This window comes from Rhinatrema bivittatum, chromosome 11 (assembly GCF_901001135.1).
Source record: "Rhinatrema bivittatum chromosome 11, aRhiBiv1.1, whole genome shotgun sequence".
In the NCBI taxonomy this organism is placed as follows: Eukaryota; Metazoa; Chordata; class Amphibia; order Gymnophiona; family Rhinatrematidae; genus Rhinatrema; species Rhinatrema bivittatum.
The window spans coordinates 102253018-102276892 of NC_042625.1; the positions used below are offsets into that span (position 1 = coordinate 102253018).

General features: G+C 45.3%; 1 protein-coding gene across 1 annotated transcript in view; it reads right to left on the reverse strand.

Annotated features, from left to right (window-relative positions):
* The window catches only part of TRIT1 (tRNA isopentenyltransferase 1), a 92273-nt gene that overhangs the window by 42796 nt on the left and 25602 nt on the right, over nt 1-23875 (reverse strand). The window contains exons 5-7 of the mRNA XM_029619383.1: nt 3798-3940; nt 2005-2116; nt 1663-1775 (exon numbers count right to left, since the gene is read on the reverse strand). Coding sequence (XP_029475243.1) covers nt 1663-1775; nt 2005-2116; nt 3798-3940 — 368 coding nt within the window. The remainder of the gene's footprint in view (nt 1-1662; nt 1776-2004; nt 2117-3797; nt 3941-23875) is intronic.

Sequence of the window (23875 nt, forward strand, 5' to 3'; positions counted from 1 at the left end):
ACAATACCCCTGTTTTAAATGCATTGCATTGCTTACCTGTCACTTTTCGAATACAATAAGGTGCTTGTTACGAGCATTAGGCTTTGAGCAAAGATTTTCCTCTATGCTTTAATTCACTTTTATCCAGCAGCCTGTGAGGAACGTAACATCAGAAGGCCAGGCATTTAGCAGACTGGAGAGAGAAGCTTCTCTCTGTTGCAATCATGCAACTTCAGGCATTTGATTAATTTACCTGTTAATGTCATCTATATACTAGGAACAGGAAATCAGCAAAGTCAGTTAAGAGACAATGTTCAAAGGTCATTTATGTTAATGAAGGAATATTTGAGATGTATTAGCTATGCACATACCTTGGCCATTCAGGATGTACTCATTTTGGGGGTAATTTTCAAAAGGTTTTATACAAGTAAAGTGCACTTTCAAGGGTAAATTGTATGGACAATTCAATGGCGTATATTGTAGCAATTTTCAAAAGCCCACGTACATGGATAAAGTCATTTTTTACATGTAAAAAACTAAATATTAAGCCTGTAAATGCTTTTTATTAATTAATATAGTTTTACAGTTATTTCTGTGTGGGGCTCTATAGCAGCTTGGCTTGCTGTTTTCCTAATAGGAGGTGTATTAGTGTTTAGGGCCTGGTTAAATATTTTGTAGTGGTAAATTATTGTCTTTTCATAAGGAGGGATATTGTGCCTGCCAGTAAAGAGAGTTTGTTTTGCTTTTATTGAGATGTCATCAGATCCAGAATATCTTTTTTGTATGGTGAGCTGTACGGGTAATGCCCTAGATCTGCTCTGCACCCATTTTTGGGGGTCGAGGGGTTCCTGAGGATGCAGAGTGCATATTTACATTTTGCCCCGTGACTGTCACATGTTCAGTGTGTCACGCATGTGAGAACCATCTGTCAGGGTGTCCCGGCCAAAAAAAGGTTGAGAACCACTGGTCTAGATGGACCTTGCAGCCTTTTCTGCCATCATATTCTGTGTTTCAATAATTCCTTCTGCCAGACCTTTGTACACCTACATCAGCTGCCACTTCACCTCCCCAATACACAGACCCTCACCCCTCTGGTCATCACCTTTTAGATACCTTATTTATTTATAACATTTTATGCGCCGACATTCATAGGGAAACATCACGCCGGTTTACAATTAACTATAAAAGATGGAAAATTACAATGAACAGGGTGGGGGAAGGAGGAGAAGGTGGAAGAGGCAGAGAGAGAATAAAGAGCTAGCAAAGGAAATTTAAATATGATATGGAGAGAGACGGAGCGTAACCTTAATTATGTGACTACAATAAACATCACAGGATATGTACATAAAACACACAGGTCATCATGTACAATCTTACACAGTAACAGGGAAGGGGGGCAGGGGGAACTGAAGGCAATCTTGGATATATGGCTAGGCCTGCTTGAAGAGCCATGTCTTGATTCCTTTTCTGAAGTTACGTAGGGAAGGCTCTAGACAGAGACTGGAAGGTAGGGAATTCCAGAGGGATGGGCCAGCGATGGAGAAGGCTCTTTGTCTGGTAAGGGCATGGTGAGCAGTTTTGAGGGATGGGGTATGGAGGGTACCTGCTGCACCTCCCCAAACTGCCACTGTCTACCTGGGCATGACTCTTCCCTAGCTCTCCTTCAATTAAAGGCATTCACACCTTTCTGAAGCAGAATGTCACTGGTCTCTTCTGGACATACCCCCTCCGTGGCCAGGTATTCGTGGAACTCCTTAAAGCCAATAGTCTGAAATATGCCGTGCTGATAATCCTGACTGAAAAGAACAGAGAACATGGAGTCAACTCTCTCTTCTACCATGAACAACCTAACAGCAGTCTTCTCAGGTCAAGGAAAGCCCATGTCTTCAGCTGGGAGAGCTTCCTCACAGCACTGCCCTTTCAACGTGTTAACACTGCTGTGAAAAGGAAGGATATCACAGCTCTTGAATCATTGAGAATATTCGCCTCTTTCTGAAAGACATGAACAAGCTGCAGACTGCTCACCAATTTTCAGTTATTTTCCACTGGTTGTAACGTTGGTGAAAATCTCGCAGCTCATGAAGCAACCCAGCAGACATCATCGCATCCACTCTGCTGCTCAACCGCTTGTCCAAAACTGTCAGAGACCAAATGAGAACATAGACAGGAGTGTCACAGACTGACAGAAGAATTAAGTCCTGTCACTTCAACATATCATCCAAACCCTTTTGAATAAAACAATGTCATAATGCTCTGTATTGCTCCAAGGTGAGGCCCACCTGGAGTACTGTCTGCAGGTCAAAAAACTGAGAAAGGTGATCAAAATGATAAAGGGGATGGAACAGCTATCCCTATGAGGAAAGGCTAAAGAATATAGGGCTGTTCAGCTTGGACAGAAGATATGATAGAGTTCTATAAAATCAAAGTGGAATAGAACAAGTAAATGTAAATCAGTTATTTACTCTTTCAAAAAAGAAAATACAGAACACTAGGGGACACTCCATTAAGTTAGAAAGTGGCACATTCAAAACAAATCAAAGAAAATTATTTTTCACTTAACACAATTAAGCTCTGGAATTCATTGCCAGAGGATGTGGTTAAGGCAGTTAGTATAACTGGGTTTAAAAAAAGGTACAGACAAGTTCCTGACAGAGAAGACCATAAACTGTTACTAACCACTCAGACTTAGGGAATGGCCACTACTTATCACTACGAGATAGCAGCAAGGGATTTATTTACTGTTGGGGATCTTGCCAGGTACTTGTGACCTGGATTGACCACTACTGAAAACAGGATAATGTGCTTGATCGACCCTCAGTCTGACCCAGTATGGCAATTCCAATGTTTTATGTTCTTTCATGATATCCTCCTTAAGAACACAAGAAATGCCTTACTGGGTCAGTTCAAAGGTCCATAAAGCTCAGTGTCTTGTCTTCAACACTAAGAAGTACTCAGCAGATTCTAAAGAGTGCTCATTCCCGGGATAAGCAATGGCTTTCCCGAGACTACCTAGTTAATAACGTGTCAGACTTTTCTCCTTAGACAACAGATTCCACAGCTTGATTTTACTTTAAATCTTCTGATTGTTAGTTTCATAAAGTACCCCCTTATTTTAGTATTTGAAAGTGTAAATTACCATCCCACTCATGATTTTATAAACTTCTATTAAGTCCCGTCTCAGTCGCCTCTTCTCCAGGCTGAAGCACCCTAACCTGTTTAGCCTTTTTCATAAGGGAGCTATTGCAACCCCTTTATCATTTTTGTTGCCCTTCTCTGTACCTTATCTAGTTCTGCTAAGTTGTTTTTTTTTAAGATGGGCAACCAGAACTGCACTTGCACTTTGGATCAATACAGAGCCATTATGATATTCTCTCTTCCTTTCTGAATAATTCTTAACATTATAGTTCCTTTTTTGCAGCCACATCTTCCTAACTGGAACTAATGAACCACTGTTTAGACTATTCAAAATTCATTTCTTGGATTATTTTAAATTTATATATGCTCCATAGTGTAAGCAACACAAACACGGAAGGATAGTTCATATATACTTCAAAAATCATTTACTAAAAATATGTCTCTCAAAAGCATCCATTAAAAGGAGATATTAGAATCACCAGCAAGTAGCACACAGGGCAAAAGAATCTCCAACAGCATTTCCTACGCTTTTCCAGCAGCTACTGCCTTCCAAGTACTAAGCAGGGACAACTATCTGATACTCCTATTACCCCCTTCTGCAAGCATCTCCCTCCCCAATACATTACTAGGGGATTCACACACCGACCACACTTTAACATCAATGCTATAAAGAACACGCTCACCTTCCTGGTCTGCATAAAGCCACAAAATACAGGGGTTTGGGTATCTGAGAGGTCCACCAAGAGGCCCTGCCCCTTCCTCTGCATGCTGACGAAGAAGAAACTCACTATGAGAGACTCCAGTTTCCTCAAAAATTTGCAGGCTCCTGTGTCAAAGAAAGGAACTTATAACATCTCAATCTGCTGCAGTTTACATACTAAAATTCAGGCGGAACAGCTCCTGCAGTCTCAGCCTCTCCGAGCAAGAGAAGCAGTGGAGATCTTAATTAAAATTATACCATTTTATAATAAGTACAGGAAAAGCAAGTTTGCTTACCGTAAACTGTGTTTTCCATGAATAGCAGGGTGAATTAGCCATGATATCTGAGGAACATCCTCCAGTCCTCTAGGTGGCGGAGCTTCTCAAAGCACACAAAGCTCTGCTCTGAGTGCCTACCTCTGTATATCACCACATGGCTCCCAGTCTGCCTCAGTCTGATATCCAAACTTGTGGTTGCACATTTAGGAGGCTGTCTGGGGAAGCGGGCAGGTTAGGATGGCTAATTCATCCTGCTATCCACGGAAAACATTGTTTATAGTAAGCAAACTTGTTTTTTTTCTGTAGATAAGCAGGTTGAAATAACCATGATGTCTGGGGAGTCCCCAGCTGGAAGGTTGAGCGCCCTCTAGTCTCCGGACATGATGCATTGACCAGTCTGGTTCCCGGGAAGGTGTACTCAACCTGGCATGTCATTGCGGACAGTCTCTTTAGATATTCCTGCCAAGAGGATGGCTTGGCCCACCGCTGCATCTGCAGCCGCCTGCTGACTGAGGCAGTAGTGTGAGGTGAAAGTATGCAAATGTTGACACATGGCAGCTTTGCATGTGTCCTGTATGGGCACTTTGCATAGGTGGGCAATAGAGACCGCCACTGCTCTGACTTGGTTAGCTCTTGGCGAAGTAGTTAAATTCTTCGGTCTTCTGCTGTAGCAGAACAGAATACATTGAGAGATCCAAGACGATATAGTCCTCTTGGAGACAGGTAGCCCAGGAGCATTCAGGTTAAAGGAGACAAAGAGTTGCGAGGCCCTGGATTCTGAATGTGTACGTCGGTTGAAATACGCTAAGGCACGTTTACAGTTCAAGGTGTGAAGTCGTCTTTCCATCTCTGAGTTATGCGGTTTCGGGAAGACGGTTGGTAAGGTGATCATCTGGTTAAGGTGGAATGCTGACACCACTTTGGGGAGGAAGGAAGGGTGAGTTTTTAAATATCACCTTATCATGGTGGAACTTCAAGTATGGTGAGTAGTGGACCAACGCCTGCAGTTCGCTCACCCTCCTTGCTGAGGTCAGGGCGACCAAGAAGCAGACTTTCCAGGAGAGATATCTCATATGGCTACTATCCATCAGTTCAAAGGGTGGGAGCATCAACTGTTCTAAGACTAAGTTGAGATCCCATTGCACTGGCAGCTTCTGAAATGGCGGGTGCAAATGTAGAATGCCTTTCATAAATCTTGACACGAGTGGTTGGCATGATACCGGTGAGCCCTTATGGGAAGGTGATAAGCTGCAATGGCACTGATGTGTACTCTGACAGAAGCCATTGCCAATCCCATCTGAACAGTGCATGAAGGTACTCCAACAGATGCTCTAGCGGGCAGGAGAAAAAGGATCTGTTCCGTGCTCGTTACACCACTTTGAATATCTGGCCCACTTACTTGATAATTTTTCTTAGTGGAGTACTTCCTAGATGATACCAATACATCTTGGATTGATGGAGGTAAATTTAAGTATGTCAGTACTGTTCCTTTCGACCTCCACATTGTGAGGCGGAGGAACCAGTGCATATGGTGAAGAAGGAACCTTCCGTCCTGTGCTAGCAGGTTCCCGATTGGTAGGCATACTTGATGGGCATGCATCGAGTGCTGGGCTCGCCCTGGAATTGTAAGAGCGAGACTGAGGTACTGTGAGCCTCTTCTTCACCTTTTTCAAAGTACGCCCAGTCTCTCGGCAGATCCTCCATGAACCAGACTCTTTTCCTCCGATTATGTAAAGCATGATCCGTCCGCTGTCCCAGTCTTCGTTCAAGACATTCTTGCTTAAGCCGATCTAAGAAGCCGGCTGCTGACAGCCCCCTTGATGTTGGAGGATACTGCCGGTGTCGGAGGTCTTTCTTTACTATTAGATCTTATTGTAACTGGGCCTATGGAGACGCATATATGACTTCGCAGGGGCTAAGGCCATTATCTGGCTCGTGACATATGTGTTGCGCCACCAAGAGTGTGGATTCTAGGCAACTGGCAGTCATTTGTCGGGGTAGAGGTGCCTCTTTATTCTCTGTCCTCTGAGCTAGGTTACTATCCTTGCTGGATGTTTGGCAGGGACACTTGAGGATGATGAGTTCCCAGAAAGGCATAGTGTGTACTGGGAATGATGTTCATTGATCTGACTGCAATGGTATTATCTGCAGGTGTGGTGACTGAAAGTTTAAAATTGTGCCTTCATTGGTGGGCATGGTTTGGATGCTTTTAGAATTCCTGCTGGATCTTGGATTTGCATCCCTTCGTGTTTGGTGTGGATTGTGTTGTCTGCCCTGACTTGGGTTTGCTGCATCTGCGGTCCTCTGGATGACTAGTATAACTGCGGGTGAAAGGGAAAGTAGGCCCTCTCTGTGCATGGTTGAGGGTATCCTCTGTGAAAAGCTGAGTAGCTCCTTCTACCTGCTGGTTGTTCTCTCTGGAGGGTGAGGGACTGCACCGCAATGTTTTGTTCTTTCAGCTGAGCAACTGTTTCCCTCAACTTCTCCCCAAAGAGATTGTCTGGAAAACAGGGAAAGTCGGCAAGCTTCTTGGGGATATCCTCCCTAATTGCGCTCACCCGCAGCCACGCCAAGCGTCTGGCTGCAATAGCCCCCGCTGAGGTTCTGGCTGATATATCAAATGCTTCACAATGCATGCAACTGTAATGGTAGAGTATCATAAGAACATAAGAAATTGGCATACTGGGTCAAACCAAGGGTCCATCAAGCCCAGCATCCTGTTTCCAACAGAGGCCAAACCAGGCCACAAAAACCTGGCAATTACCAAACACTAAGAAGACCCCATGCTACTGATGCAATTAATAGCAGTGGCTATTCCCTAGGTAAACTTGATTAAGAGCCGTTAGTGGACTTCTTCTCCAAGAACTTATCCAAACCTTTTTTGAACCCAGCTACACTAACTGCACTAACCACATCCTCTGGCAACAAATTCCAGAGCTTTATTGTGCATTGAGAGAAAAATAATTTTCTCCGATTAGTTTTAAATGTGCTACTTGCTAACTTCATCGAATGCCCCCTAGTCCTTCTATTATTTGAAAGTATAAATAACCGATTCACATCTACTCTTTCAAGACCTCTCATGATCTTAAAGACCTCTATCATATCCCCCCTTAGCCGTCTCTTCTCCAAGCTGAACAGTCCTAACCTCTTCAGCCTTTCCTCATAGGGGAGCTGTTCCATCCCCTTTATCAATTTGGTTGCCCTTTTCTGTACCTTCGCCATCACAACTATATCTTTTTTGAGATGCAGCGACCAGAATTGTACACAGAATTCAAGGTGCGGCCTCACCATGGAACGATATAGAGGCATTATGACATTTTCAGTTTTATTAACCATTCCCTTCCTAATAATTCCTAACATTGCTTGCTTTTCTGACTGCTACACACACTGAGCCAACGATTTTAAAGTATTATCCACTATGATGCCTAGATCTTTTCCCTGGGTGGTAGCTCCTAATATGGAACCTAACGTTGTGTAACTACCGCAAGGGTTATTTTTCCCTATATGCAACACCTTGCACTTGTCCACATTAAATTTCATCTGCCATTTGGATGCCCAATCTTCCAGTCTTGCAAGGTCCTCCTGTAATATATCACAATCAGCTTGTGATTTAACTACTCTGAATAATTTTGTATTGTCCGCAAATTTGATAACCTCACTCATCGTATTCCTGTTCAGATCATACACACAAACACACACACACACACACATATATATATATATTGAAAAGCACCGGTCCAAGTACAGATCCCTGAGGCACTCCACTGTTTAACCTTTTCCACTGAGAAAACTGACCATTTAATCCTACTCTCTGTTTCCTGTTTTTTAACCAGTTTGTAATCCACGAAAGGACATCGCCTCCTATCCCATGACTTTTTAGTTTTCCTAGAAGCCTCTCATGAGGAACTTTGTCAAATGCTTTCTGAAAATCCAAATACACTACATCTACCGGTTCACCTTTATCCACATGTTTATCAGTCGGGTCAGCGCTCTTCACTACAGGTTTCACAGATTGGAGACATTCATATAAGTACTGAGTGATATAAAACTGATGTGCTATATCTTTGGGTTCAGCATCGCCACCTGGAAAATGCGTTTTCCAAAGCTGTCTAGAATTATATTATCCTTCCCTGGAGGGGTACTGGAATGTAGCCACGATTTCTTCGCTCTCTTCATAGCTGATTCCACTACTATAGACACATGGGACAGCTGAACCATGTTACAGAAGGGCGATTCGCACATCCGAACTTAATTTATTTATTTATTTAAAGTTTTTCTAGACCGACATTTGTTGTGGACATCATATCTATTTACAGATAACCATAACGATAGCAAGAAGCTTTACAGTGTAAGAGGATTGTTAACAGAAACTAGCAGCAGGGGGAAGATTACATATTGGAGGAATTGGGTTAATCATTTTAAAATAGAGTAACAACAAGTATACTATGTATAAGATCCTAAACATATTTATATATTAAGCGAGTTAGAGGGAGTATAGTCGAAAACATATTTATAATTAGGCAAAGTTCTTAGGTATATAGTCAAGAACATATTTATAATTATGCAGAGTTCTTAGGTATATAGTAAAAAAAATATTTTATAGGTTAAACAAGGTTAACAGGGCAGGGAAATTACTGAGAGATATGCGGAGTTAGGGAAATATTGCAGGGGGGGGTCTTCCGGGGAGGGGGGCGATCAAGTGGATAATGAATATGCTTGTGTGAAAAGTCAAGTTTTTAGTTTTTGTTTGAATTAATGCAGGCATTGTTCTTGGTGTAAGTCAGTGGGCATAGTGTTCCATAGTGTGGGGCCTGCAATGGATAGTACGCGCTCTTTAGTGGAGTTGTGGTGGGTAAGTTTAGGTGAGGGAGTGTGTAATGTTGCTACGTAGCGTGCTCGGGTGGGTCTGTTGGTGCTGCGGAAAGTGAGAGTTGTTGAGCCAGTGCATATCTGGGTTGTGCAAGGTTTTGTGTATGGTGGTGAGGGTTTTGTAATGAATACGATGTTGGATTGGGAGCCAGTGTAGCTCTTTGAGGATGGGGGTGATGTGTTCATTCCTGCAAGTGTTGGTGAAGATGTGTGCAACTGCAATCCGGAGCATTTTGAGATATGTGTGCCTGAAGTCTGAAATCAACAGAGATTTCAGCTTGGCCTAAGCCAAGAGGATTCTGGGAAACAGACTCTGGTTATGAAGAACTCAGACTGACCCGAGCTTGAATAGGTATCTGGAATTAATTTGAAGCTGTGCAAATATGATGGAGAGTCATGGGGTCACAAAGAGCACATGGACGAGGCCATGGTCTCACAGAATACTGTCTCAACTGAGGGGCTCAGTGTAATTGGAGATCTCCAGAGATTAAGAGTCTGATCAAGAGACTGAAAGATTGACAGAACAAAGAACTAATAGAAGATTGACAGTACTCAGCAGACATGTGGGTCTCATATATGTTTTAACTGGATCTTAAGGTAGGAGGGGGGAACAGGGCAACTCAGATTTAGCCCGTCTTATTGGGACACAAGACACGTGGTATGTGATCCTCCCATAGAATCAAGCACTTCGGAGATGAAGACTTACCTATAAGAGAGAGAAATGTACTAATGCACGGGGAGATAATCAGGAGCAGTTTAATAAAGATGGAACTGCTACTCTATTATCTCCCAGAGGTCTCATATGATTGACTTTTAATATTAAATAATAAACTTAAATTTGTTCCTACTAAATGGACCTCTATGTTCTTGGAGCAGCACCCTGAAGCTGATTTTAAAGTCTCAACAATTTGGAGGGGGGAAATGGTGATTTTGGGTAGGCTGAGAAGGAGAGTATTGCAGTAATCAATCTTAGAGAAAATGGTTGATTGGAGTACTGTTCGGAAGTCGTTGAAATGTAAGACAGGTTTTCATTTTTTTAGGGTTTGTAGCTTGAAATAACATTCCTTCAAGGTGGTCTTGATGAATCTTTTGAGGATGAGTTGGTCATTAATAATGACGCCTAGATTTCTTACGTGTTGTGTGGTTGTAGTTGAGGATGGGATGGGGTTGTGTTTATTGGGGTGGAGGGAATGTGTTGCGGTGTAATTATCATGATATCTGTTTTTGCAGGGTTGAGTGCGAGGTTGAGGCTGGTGAGGAGGTTGTTGATGGTGGAGAGGGAGGTTTCCCAGGTTTTGATGAAATTGGGTAGGGAATCAGTGATGGGGATGACGATTTGTACATCATCCGCATATATGAAGTGCGTTAAACCGAGTTCAGAGAGGAGGTGGCAGAGGAGCAGGAGGTAAATGTTGAATAGGAAGGATGATGATGAGCCTTGGGGAACTCCTTGTAGAAGGTTAATTGTTTTGGAGTCATGGTTACCTATTCTAACTTTATATTGTCTGTATTTTAGGTATGATGTGAACCAGAGTAGAGGTGTTCCTGAAATGCCAATTTCAGATAATCGATCCAGAAGTATATTATGGCTTATGGTGTCAAATGCCAAGGAGATGTCTAGAATTGCGAGAAGGAATGAGTGGCCTTTGTCTAATCCTATAAGTAGGTGTCTGTTTTACGTAACGTGATCGGTCCCAAGAAGTGAGATTGTCATGCTCTGATCATTACTTCATCCAACACTGTATGCGAAGGCAACGCAGTTGGCTTTGCCGGCACCTCCAGTATCTTAAGTATGTCCAGGGCTTCTGCTCAGGGGTCTGGCACCTTCTCGATTTCCAAATTAAGCAGATTCCCCACCATCTCCACAAACCTGGAGTAGGATAGATCTTCTGCGGGGAGATGGGCTGAGGTTGTTCCTCTGTTGGGTCGAAGGGATAGCCCGTTGAAGAGCCCGGCAATGTGTAGGGTGACTCACTCCCCGAAACATCATTGGGGGCTTAGTTCTGGCTGGTCTGCCTCCTCACCCAGTGAGGGTGGGCTCTTGTATCAAGGGCGTTTTCCCGCATTTCGTCGTGGCCTTGCTCCACGAAAGGAGCTGCATCAGCAACTGTGAAATTTGTGCCACCACCTGTGAGGCCAGGGTTCCTTGTGGTCGGCCTCTGAGGGGTAATGTTGCTAGCAGAATATCTGAATCAGGGCCTGCGGGTCATGTGGGCACCTGAATTATACAGGACCCCTTCGCATGTCTCTCTCATAAGGGTTCCTGGAGGCATGACCCCTTTTGCCTGCATCTCTAAGTAGAGGACAAATTGAGCAGGCCCTGGACGAATGAGATGAGCCCACTGACTCATGAACTGATGTCTGCTCTACATCTGAGAGCACGAGCTCCAAATCCGGGATGGAAGCTGCAACTCTGGTTGGCCCCTGGGTCGCGAGCGACAGGCCCTTATCCATTGGTGAAGTACGCGGACCTGATGATTCGCATGTCCCTTTTGTTTCCATGCACCTCTGCCAACATCTGATGCTTCGTCGATTCTTCATCGATGCATCTGTTGACACTCTTCGATCCCGCACCTTGTCTCTTTGCCTCGACACATGTATATAGACGTAGCAGAGGCCATGGCCATCTGTAGCCGACATCACCTTTACACATGGACAGAACTTAAATCCGGGCGCTCTCGGCATCCTTCTGCTGTTGCTTTCCAGCAAACAGTCACAAAGAAAAAGGTAAGTCAAGGAGCTCCAATGCAGCCTGCAATGCAGAAGAACAAGACTGAGGCAGGCTGGGAGCCATGTGGTGATACACAGAGGCAGGCACACAGAGCAGATCTCTGTGTGCTTTGAGGAGCTCTGCCACCTAGCAGACCAGAGGACGTTCACCAGATATCATGGCTAATTCAGCCTGCTTATCTGTGGGAAAAAATTGGTTCTTACCTGCTAATTTTTATTCCTGTAGTACCCAGATCAGTCCATATTCATGGGTTTTGCATCTCTGCCAGCAGATGGAGACAGAGAAAGTTTCACTGATACGACCTGTACCCAAACCAAGATGACAGCACAACCATAAATTTCTAAGCAAACTCCCTCCCCGCCAACGAGCCAGAAGAAGGTGAAGTTGCCCAAAAAGTCAACGGGAAATTCATTTTCCAAATTTAACATAAGTGATTAACATTGAAAACCTTCAACAACAGCGCACTATATACAAAGCAACAGTAGAAGCGGTGGACCCCCCCCACCCCGCCCACCAAGTAAATGGGCGGATCTCTGGACTGACCTGTGGTACTACAGGAATGAAAATTAGCAGTTAAGAACCAATTTTCCTTTCCCTGTACGTACCCGGATCAGCCCAGTCTCCTGGGATGTACCTAAGCTCCCTTTAACTTGGGTGGAAACTGGAGAATTCTGCTCGTAGAATTCTCTCACCAAAGCACATGGAAGCCGGTCCCCTGACATCCAAGCAGTAATGCCTAGGATAAATGTGCAACAATTTCCCAGTAACCACCCAGCAAATTTCATGTGGAGACACCTGTTATGACTCAGCCCAGGAAGTTGCCTGAGAACGCATCGAGTGGGCACCTTAAAAAAAAAAACAAAACCCAGCAGCACGCACCAATTAGAAATGTAAGTCAACTCAATCGCTTCCTTCAGCCACTGCATAATTGTAGCCTTGGATGCCTTACTTCCCTTCTTTGGACCACTCCACAGTACAAGGAAGTGACCTTTAGATACCACCATAATGCAAGCCTCCCATCTAAGAGTCTAAACTCCCCTGCATGAGGCATAGAGGAATACAAATCCGGAAAAGCTGGATGCTCCACTGTCTAGGATGGAAAGCAGAGACTACCTCAGGTAGAAAAGAAGGCACCTTGCATAAAGATACCCCTGAATCCAACATTTGTAGGAAAGGATCTCGATACAACTGGAGCTCTGAAATTCTCCTAGTTGAACCAACAGCCACCAAGAAAATCATTTAAGAGTCCAGTGCTTAACCATAGCTCTCTTTAGTGGTTCAAACAGAGCCTCACACAATCCTCTATGGTCTAAATTCAGATTTCAAGACAGACAAATGTTCCACACCTGAGGACGCAAGTTCTTATCTTCCTGAAGGAACCGAATAACATCCTGATGTAAGGACAGAGGATGCCCTTGCACCTTACTCCGGGGACAACCCAATGTCACTACCTGGACTCTCAGAGTTAAAGGCCAGTCTCTTGACCAGAACCTCTCTATAGAAAAAAGCCAAAAGATGCAACACCATAGCCTGAACAGGCTGAGGCTGCACTCCATCAACAGCAGACCAGGACTCAAAAATCCTCCAAACTCACACATATGTCAAGGATGTAGAAGGTCGCTTAGCCTGCAATAAGGTGGAAATAACTGCTTTGGAATATCCCCTCCTCTCAGATGCAAAGCCACGAGACAAAAATATTGAGCCTGGGTAGAAAAAAAAAGAGAGTCGACTGATGTCCGAACTTCAGGGGCCCGTCTATGGCCATGTTGATCAGATCTGGGAAGCATGGTTGATGTGTCCACTCTGGAGCTACCAGGATCATGTTGCCCAGATGTTTCTCTATCCACCATAATCCCTTGTCCAAAGGCCAAGGAGGGAAGACAAAGAAGAATCCCTTAAGTCCACGGGCAGCACCAGAGCTCTGATTCCTTCCGTACCGTGTTCTGTTCAGCGACCGTAAAACTGCAATGCCTTGGTATTCTCTTTGGTCAGGATATCCCCATCTTCCGTGAATGAGACATCTCTGCCTCAAACAGTTCCCATTTCCGGGTCTAACTTTCTCTGACTGAGAAAATCTGCCTGAACGTTGTTCACTCTGGTGATGTGAAACACTGCCAGCTGCTCTGCCCAGAGAATCAACTCCCGAGCATCTCAAGCCACTGTCTGATTCTTGGTTCCTCCTTGACAGTTGCTGTAGGCCACCATCGTCGCATTGTCCGCTAGGATCCAACTGGATGGTCGCGTAACCTTGGCAGACAGGCAAGCAACGCGAAATGCACTGTTCTCATCTCTAACCGACCGATAGCCATGAGTCCTCCTGTTTCGACCACTGGCCCTGCACCGAATGATCTTGCTACACCCCCCTCCATCCACAGAGGCTTGCATCAGTAGTGACTATTACCCAATTTAGAACCTCCAATTCTGCACCATGCTCGAGACTGGCGCGAGTAAGCCACTACGAAAGACTGTCCCTGGCTTCCCCTCTAATGGAAGAGGAAGATGAAACTCTTCCACTAATGGATTCCAGCGGGAGAAGAGCCCCCTGCAGAGGTCACCTATGCGCAAACACCCAATGCATTAATCCCAATGTGTACATGCACAGGGTTGATGAGACTCCATCATGGCTCTGGGCTTCAACGGCAAGAGGTAATGTGGAAGAAAAATTAAATTAAAAAAAAAATTTGTATTCACAGGGAAGCGAGGTGTAGCTGGGCCGATACTTTACTTTCAATGCATGTCCAGTGTAGCTCTCTGCTTCGGCGAGGGAGAGAGTCTGATACTTCTCTTTCAACGCATGGCTCTCTGCTTCAGCGACAGGGAGAGTGTGGAAGGGAGGATCTGGGGGTGGACGGCAACCAACGGGGTCTGGATCATATAATCTGGGTGGACAGGGGCAGGGGTGTGGCCTGCTTGTTGCAGAGGTTGCTACCCCTAATTGAGATGGATGTTCATTTGGATGCAGATCCAGTGATGCTCTCTACATTGGTGGTGGGGTGGAGGGGAAATAGGGCTGGAGGGTACTGGAAGCCAAGAGTAACAGGTGTGAGAGAGAAAAAGGAAGAAAAAAAAAAAAGGATAAAGTGCGTAGCTTGCTGGGCAGACTGGATGGGCCATTTGGTCGTCTTCTGCCATCATTTCTATGTTTCTATAATGTCGATGCCATAGAACTCAGGACCTATAAATAGTCCTAGACCCTGGGCACTGAAAGCTCTACAGAAGCCTAATCTGACACTGTAATTTCATCACTCTCTCTCTGTGAGAAACACTCTCTCCACCAACATTTCGAACTAGGCTCCCAGATACTCCAGAGTTTGAAAGAGGACTAAATGGCTTGTTGCTAGGTTCTCTGTTGAATACATTGTATCAAGACAATCAGTATGATTACATTTCACAATTGGACACTTATGGATAACTGCATAGTTTTGTTTTTATTGTATTAGTATATGTAGGTATGAAAGATATATATGTGCAATTTATGATATGTATTGGTGTGTAGTGTACACCATGTGTGAGCGGGATAATCTTTAATATGTACTATATTTAAGTTTAATATTTTTAAGCACATTGTACTCAAAATATTTTTCATAGTATTAATGATTCCCTTGTACTTTTTGTTTTACTTGATGTTGTTGGGAATTGGTTGATTCCTTCATTTGTCTTGTTACCTTTGTTGTTGCTAGGTTCACCACCCATCCTAGAGACTTCAAATACTCTCCACCTCTCAATTCGGCTTCCGTAGACACTTTAGTACTGAAACCCTCTTCCTCTCGCTTACTGACTCCCTCCTCACAGGGCTGGACAAAGGTCACTGCTACATACTTGCCATGCTAGATATTTCCGCTGCCTTCGATGCCATAAACCACAACACCCTACTCCATCGCCTTAAGGAAATAGGCATTACTGATACCCCACTCCGTTGGTTTGAATCTTACCTCAAAAACAGGCAATACAAAGTTAATATTGGCAATAAGCTATCCAGAGCCCACAACCTACACCATGGTGTCCCATAAGGCTCTGCTCTCTCCTCTACACTCTTCAACATATATATCCTACCCCTCCGTCATCTCCTCACCGAATTAGGTCTTACATACTTTATCTACGCGGATGATGTTCAGATCATCAACCCTATCACCAAATCAATACATAACGCCCTTAAAACTTGGGAAGCTGCCCTCATAGCCATCAGCACACTTCTCACCAGCATCAATCTGGCCTTCAAAGCTGAAAAAACTGAAATTATGATTATAACTCCCCCGCGTAATAACCACTCCACCCCACTACCCTCCACCCTCCCACCCACAATATCCCCAGCACAAGAGGTGAGAAACCTAGGAGTTACCATCGACAGTCAACTTAACCTAAAAAAATTCATAAACAATATGATAAAAAGATTGCTATTTCAAATTGCATACTCTCAAAAAACTAAAACCCCTCCTCCACCGTGGCGACTTCCGTACTGTGCTGCAAGCCATTATCCTAACAAAAATTGACTACTGCAACTCCCTCTTCCTCCCCAAAACTACTTTCCTCCCCCTCCAATTGCTCCAAAACGCTCTGCCTGTATCCTCACTAACACAAGAAGAACCGAACACATCACCCCTGTACTCAAAGAGCTATATTGGATACCCATTTCTGCACAGATACGATACAAAACACTCTCTCATACACAAAACCTTACACAGCCCCAACATGTATTGGTCCAATGGGTCCCTACTCTTCCACAAATCCAACAGACCTACAAGATCCCAACACGCAGCCACCCTACACATACCTTCCCATAAATCTACCCTCCTCAATACCATTAAAGAACGCACCCTATCCATAGCAGGTCCCTCTGCTTGGAACGCTATGCTAGCTGACATTCGGCAGGAACCATGCCCGAAAAAAATTTAAACAAAAACTTAAAACATGGTTATTCAGACAAGTTTTCACTTGATCCTTCCCCTCCCTTCACCACTCTGCCTTCCCCTCGCACCCTTTTGCCTTGTACATCTACTTTTCAGCTCATTATTTTATTTATTTAACATTTTTTATATACCGACAGCCGTTTGCACATCGTATCGGTGTACATTTAACTCAGAACTAATAGGCGATGCCTTTACATGGAACCTGTGCTATGCCTATTTTACCAAATTAATGTAAATATGTACAAATTTCATATTCCCCCCCCATTCCCCTCCTCCGTTTTTGTTTTATATCTAAAATATTGTTAGCCTCTGTTTACAATGTACTCGTCTTCCCAGTTTCCTTTGTTCCATGTTTATTGTAAAGCACTGTTGCTACATTCGATGTTACCTGGAAACCGATATGATGTTGTCCTACGAATGTCGGTATACAAAACCCACAAATAAATAAATAAATACATTGGTATCTTTTGTACTGATTGTCTACAGAGGTCCTCTGATTTTGCATGAATGAGCCAGTCATCCAGAAACGGATGTACAAACACTCTCCTTCTGCAATGCAGCCGCCCTCACCACCATCACCTTGATGAAGGTGCATAGAGCCATCGCCAGCCGAAGGGAAGGGCTCGAAATCAAAAATGTTCCCTTAGGACCATGAAGCTCAGGAATCTCTGGTGCTCCGGCCCGATGGCTATGTGCAGATACGTCTCTATCAGGGCGAGAAATGCCAAGAAGTCTCCCTTGCGTACTGCCGCTATGAAGGACCTCAGTTTCCATGCAGAAACGGGAACCTTGAGAGCCGCATTTACCTTCTTTAAATCCAATATTTCTTGAATTGGATACAGGGGGGAAAGAAACACAATGCTTAAAACTGACCTCCAGCCACACTAAGTGTGTTCAGGGTCTGAACAAAAAAATCTGGAGTCCGAAGCGGCTGTCAATCATATGTAATTTCTCCTCCAATGTCTCATGATCCACATCCCTTGAACATTACCAGGAACAGCCTCCCTAAGGCATTTGCCCACAGTTACTGAAAAATGGGAGCCCAAGCATGCAATCGCTACCTAGTCTGTTGCTTCGCCCAGGCTGGACACCCCTGCAGAAAGGTCTGCAGGCCCTGGAAAAACATTCCACCAGAAGGAAGATGGACCTATATCAGAGCCCACAGGCCAAGCCTTGCCGTCTCCAACCTCTCCCTCTCGGGGAAGTTTCTGCCCTTGGGAACAAGGGAGGAAAAATGACCGTTGCCTCACCTCACCTCGCCTCGCACTCCACTCCCCTCCAGAGACACCATAGGCCGAGTGGATGTCCCAATATGGGCCAAAGCTTAGTAGAAAATCGCTTTGATCATCTAAATAGTGCTGACACAGAATGAGAGCGAGGACTAAACTGCTATCAGACAGCAAGCCTTACAGATAGTAAGGCACTTGGACTTGTTCGTCCCCGGTGCCTAGCTCTCCTGAACTTCTGCTCTAGGTGGAGGTGCACACCCCTCCAGTACACGCATTAAAGACTAGGTCATAGTCTTACACGCACAAGTATATGTGCAAATATGCGCTCATATAGGCTGTGGTTGTATGCAAACAAGTACATGTGCAAATATGCGCTCAAGTTTAGGTCGCAGTCTGATGCGCACAAGTACCTGCGTAAATGTGCTTAAGTCTAGGTTGCAGACGTATGCGCTCAAATCTAGGCCATGGCCTTAGGCGCACAGGTCCCTGTATATGCAACCACCATGCAGCGAGAATGCGCGCACATGCCTAAGCACACAGGAAAAAAACAACCCCCACTGTCGCAGCCTATCATACAGTTAAGCAAAGCCTGCCTGCTCCTTCAGCATGTTTAGGTCCAGATCCATTCAACATTCGACACCGAAAATCATTGAAGGCCTGAAGAGCTTCAACAGTTCAGGCCTCTTGACTGGTCGATAATCCATGAAGACTGGGGCCGAGAGCCAGCATCCCCCACTGTTTGTTCCGCTAAACAAGCTTTGCACATAAGCAAATTAAAACTGACAGAAGACCACTATCAGAACCAGAGACTCCTCCCTCAATGTCTCTCTGCACCTCCACAGGACAGGGAACCGCCGGTGATAGTTGAGGAAGGGATTCCCCTGCCTCTTCTGCTGACCCTGCTAGGGAATCTAAAATGACTGCCGTTTCCGTACCGTCAGGGAAACCTCAGTGCTAGACGACATCACCTGCAAGGCTCGTTCTACCGGTGCGGCCATGCTCGATGCAGACCCCCCAAACGCAATACAGCTTTTGCTGCACATGCACACTGTTCCTCCCCACATCCGCTGCACCACCAGCACCTCAATATCAAGCAGGTGTTAGTTCCTCAACGCCACGGAGCCAACACCCAGTCTCCTCCGAAGGCAGAGAAGGTGCTGAAAGACCCCATCGCTGAGCTCCCTTTAATTTCTAAGGTAGCTCCCCCACTGGTACCCTGATGATGCACAGATTCCTCTAACTAGTTCCTTTTTTTTTTACTCTCTGAGAACAAATAAAGACACATAGAAACCAATATTTTCCTTTGGTGCAGAGGTTCCAGTTCCAGGAGCGCAGGCCGCATGGCAGATCAGAAAAGAGCCAGAATACTGGATATATCAGTCTCCTTTCGCCAAACTTTAACAACCCAGACCAGGACAAACCATATAAAAGGGTCACCCCTGCTCCACTGGGCTTGCAGTGCAGAACTGCCAGCAGGATCCATCGCTGTCTCATGGGGGTTGAGGGATCTGGATCACCAGATGTCCACCGCACAGACCTCCGGAACAAGCTTTCAGAAGGGTCACCAACTCCCTGCTCATCCGCCTCAAACGAGGGGGGATGGCCTCACCAGGATCTCCCAACACCCTGGGAGGATAAAGACAACGTCTTCCGTAATTTTTTTTTTTTATTTTGTCTCTCAAACTGCAGGTTTTGCACTATCTACCATCTGCTGGAGACCGAGAAATACTGAGGGAGTGCAGGTGGCACACTGGGATATGTAGTGTCAGTGACACTTTCTGTCTCCATCTGCTGGCAGGGTTGCAAAACCCAGGAGTCTGGACTGATCTAGGTATGTACAGGAAACAATGGCTTTCGAATGGTGTTCCTGAAATGAAAATTTGAATCCTGTATTGTGCAACATCTCAAACACATCCAGCATCAGTTCAGCCTGTTGCTGTTACCTCAGGAATTTTCAATATGCGTAAGCAGCTTCCACAAGAGCAGTCGTATTTACATATCACCTAATATGGAATAGAATCTGAAGAATTTAAGCACTGTTTGTGAAATTTGCTCTGAGAAAACTTCTCATTGTTTAAAAATTAGAGCATAACTTTTATAATGCATTACAAAATATAAACATTACACTACAGTACAAAATATTTGTCTGATATTATGACATAAGCAATATGGAGCAAGTGCCAGGTAGTAACGATATGAGATCCTCTCACTTTCACAGCTGCTTAAAGAAGTTCTGAATCATTACTTCTTTCTAAAATGCACACAGCAAACAGTCAGTGGTGGCTTTTATAGTTCAGTCTTTCCCAGCTCATGGGAAAGGGGCGAAGGCAGATGATAGAAGCTTTATTTTCCAAGACTGGTTGCACCTTGCTCAGACATTACTCCCAGCAGGGAAGAGAAATGTGCTCCAGCCTGCTTTTTCACGCTCCTTTCCTGAAACATCAGAAAGCTTGTTTCATAGGCCAGCCTCTGGCTCAGTAGCCATGTAGAGAGCTAGGTTTGATTCCTCAGGCCGGCTGGCAATGTTCACAGCCTCCAGGCGAGAGAGAGGGAATCCCAGGATAAGCATGTACTGGGATACCTTCTTTCAATGGCTAAGCAAGAGAGTTACATCTCTTGCTGGTTATGGTACAGCCCCATGGCACTATAGCCCCAGCAGAGATGGCAGAAATTGCAAATCCTCTTTTTACTGCCCATCTCTTCCTGTTTCAGATTTTCATAGGTACTGCAGGACTTCCCAATTCCGTCAGACACCACTGTAACTTCGCACTATGCTCTGAAAAGCTAGGGGCCCTCAAACAATGGCTTGGATATAAATGTGGACCCAGGAGCCTAAACTTAATCTGAACTATTTCTCTAAGTCCTGGAGTCTGAGATGTATGTACTTCAGTTTCAGCAGGAGCACTGCCATGTGGAGAGGGGCAGCTTTGGATGAATAAGTAACCAGCTTAAGATGCAGCCTTGGTTTCCTGCAGCAGCTCAGCTCAGGGATGGAGTCTGTAGCCGGAGTTAGACAATTCCGCTGAACAGTTTTCTCTCTTTTTGTATTGATTCTGCAGCAAAATTCCATGAATTAGCATAAGAAATGCCTCTCCCAGACTCTTCTCTTGCCTTCACTTGCTCCTGCCAGACTCAGGCGTTCTGTTTCCAACTCCACCTCAAAGCTATCTCAATCCTACAGCTGATCACAACCACTGGAAGCCCTTTCCTAACTCAGAGCCATATGGCCCAGTGGTACTTCCTCCTGGAAGGACATTCTGTGCAATATGACTCTGTGAGAGGATAGGGCAAGACAAGAGAGGCCAAGGAAAAAGTAAAAAAGACAAAGAAAAGAAATGAAAGGAAAATTGGTTCTTACCTGCAATACCACAGATCAGTCCAGACAAGTGGGTTTTGCATCCCTACCAGCAGATGGAGACAGAGAACAAAACTTTGAGGCACTGCTACATAACTGAGAGAGCCACCTGCAGTCCCTCAGTAATGACCTGTACTCAAGCCAAGACGTAACCCCAAAACCCCTTTTTCGGGCTAACAGGGAAAACTATAGGGTTGGAAACCCCCTAAAACTGGAGCTCAAAACACTCCCAAAAACTAAATCTGAAAAACCCAAACCATGATCAACAACTGCCCAAATACCCTTAAAGGCAAACCAACTTGAACCACCAGTTGGCAAAAATACATAGTCTTTCGGCAGTGACGGGATGGGTCTCTGGACTGATCTGTGGTATTACAGGAACGAAAATTAGTAGGTAAGAACCAAATTTTCCTTTCCTGAACATACCCAGATCAGTCCAGGTAAGTGGGATGTACCAAAGCACCCCTAGACTGGGAGAGAACCCAAAAAACCCACATGCAGAATACTCTCAAAGAACGCATCTTCCTGCACCCTCACATCCATGTGGTAATGTCTGGTAAAATTATGCAACGAGGCCCACACTGCAGCCCTACAAATCTCCTGAGGCGACAGCAACTGACATTCTGCCCAGGAAGTAGCTAGCGATCTTGTGGAGTGCGCCTTCAGCCCCACTGGAACTTGACAGCCCTTACAAATATAAGCCATGCAAAATAGCCACTTTCAACCAACAGGAAATGGTAGCCTTAGAGGCCTTCTCTCTCTTCTGCCTGTCCCCATACACGACAAAAAGGTGATCAGAGCGCCAGAACTATTTGACAGCTCCAGATAACGCAACAGAGTTCTCCTCACATCCAAAAGATGCAGATCCCTGCCCCTAGGGGAATCCTTAGACCACTCTGGAAAAGCCAGAAGGTCTACCAATTGATTAACATGAAAGGAGGACACCACCTCAGACCAAAAAGAGGTGACCATCCACAAGGAAACCCCATCACTGGAAATCCACAGAAAGGGATTCTTGCAAGACAGAGCTTTAACTCCCAAACCTTTCTGGCCGAACAGAAGGCCATCAGGAACACTGCCTTCAGAGTCAAAGCCTTCAGCGTTGCTCTCCTCAAAGGCTCAAATGGAGCCCCACACAAAACTTGCAAGATCAAATTAAGGCTCCAAACTTGGCATAACATCTGTAAGTCCAAAATGCTTAATCTGTTTTAAGAAACGAACCACATCTGGACATGAGGCCAAGAACCTGCCTCACCATTGCCCCTAAGAGAGCCCAAAGCTGACACCTGAACGCAAATAGTACCTCAGACGAGACTCTTAGACAAGCCCTGTTGCACAAATTCCAAGATGAGAGGAACCTCCAATGACAGGGGATTCACTTGTCTCTGAAGTCACCAAGATTCAAACGCCCTCCAGACCTGAATATATGCCAAAGTGGCAGGTCAACAACCCTGGAGAAATGTGGAGATAACCTGCTCCGAATAACCTTCCGGGCGTAGCCGCCTCCTCTCAAAAGCCAAACCGCGAGACAAAAGTGATCATCTCGATCCGAAAATATGGGCCCCTGACGCAGCAACTTTGGTAGATGAGCCAGCTGAAGGGATCAGACCACTGCCAGATGCACCAGATCTACAAACCATGGACACCGTGGCCACTCGGGGACTACCAACACCACGGAACTGGGATGCGCCTCTATACGCCTCAGAATTCAACCAACCAGAGGCCAAGGAGGAAACACATACAGCAGGATCCCTGATGGCCAAGGGCACACTAGAGCATCCAGGCCCACCAAACCGACCTCTCTTATGTGGCTGAGAAACCTCTCTGTCTTTGTGTTAAAAGTGACGCCATGAGGCCCAGCTGGGGAACACCCAACCAGGCACAAATGCAATTCCAAGCCTCCTGGGACAACTACCATTCCCCCGAGTCCAGTTTCTGCCTGCTGAGGAAGTCTGCCTATATGTTTTCTGCCCCTGCAACATGTGAGCCGCTATGCCCTCAAGATGGCACTCTAACCACCCAAACATCGCCATACCTCCAGAGCTACCGCCCAAATATTCGTCCTGCTTGGACAGTTGATGTATGCCACCGCTGTCGCATTGTCCGACAACCTGCAAACCTGTGTTCGTGGTGCCCACCACCCATCCGGGAGTTTCAGGTCCATTCCTTTCATCAGATTGTGCTGAGACAGTCACCAGAGACTAGACCGGGATTCTCACAGCAGGGGTGAAAGCAGATGATATTGACCAGACAACAGGTCCCACCTGGATGACAGAGCACACTGCAGAGGTCTCATGTGCGCAAACGCCCATGGAATCAAATCTAACGTGGATGCCATGGAACTGAGCACTTAAAAGTAATCCCAAGCCATTGGCAATGTAAGACAAAGCAGGAGGGTCACCTGTGCCTGCAACCTCCTCAGTCTTCCAACAAGAACACCCTGCCCTTCCTAATATCGAATAGAGCCCCCAGATACTCCAAGGATTGGGTCGGAACCAGATGGCTGTTTGACATATTTATGACCCAACCTAGTGATTGCAAGGTGCTCATCACCTGCTGAAGCTACCTCACACTCCTCCTCCAACTTTGCTTGAATGAGCCAATTGTCCAGGTATGGATGAATCAGAACTCCTTTGTGTAGGGCCGCAGCCACCACCACCATCTGTCGCCAGTGCGAAAGGAAGGGCCAGAA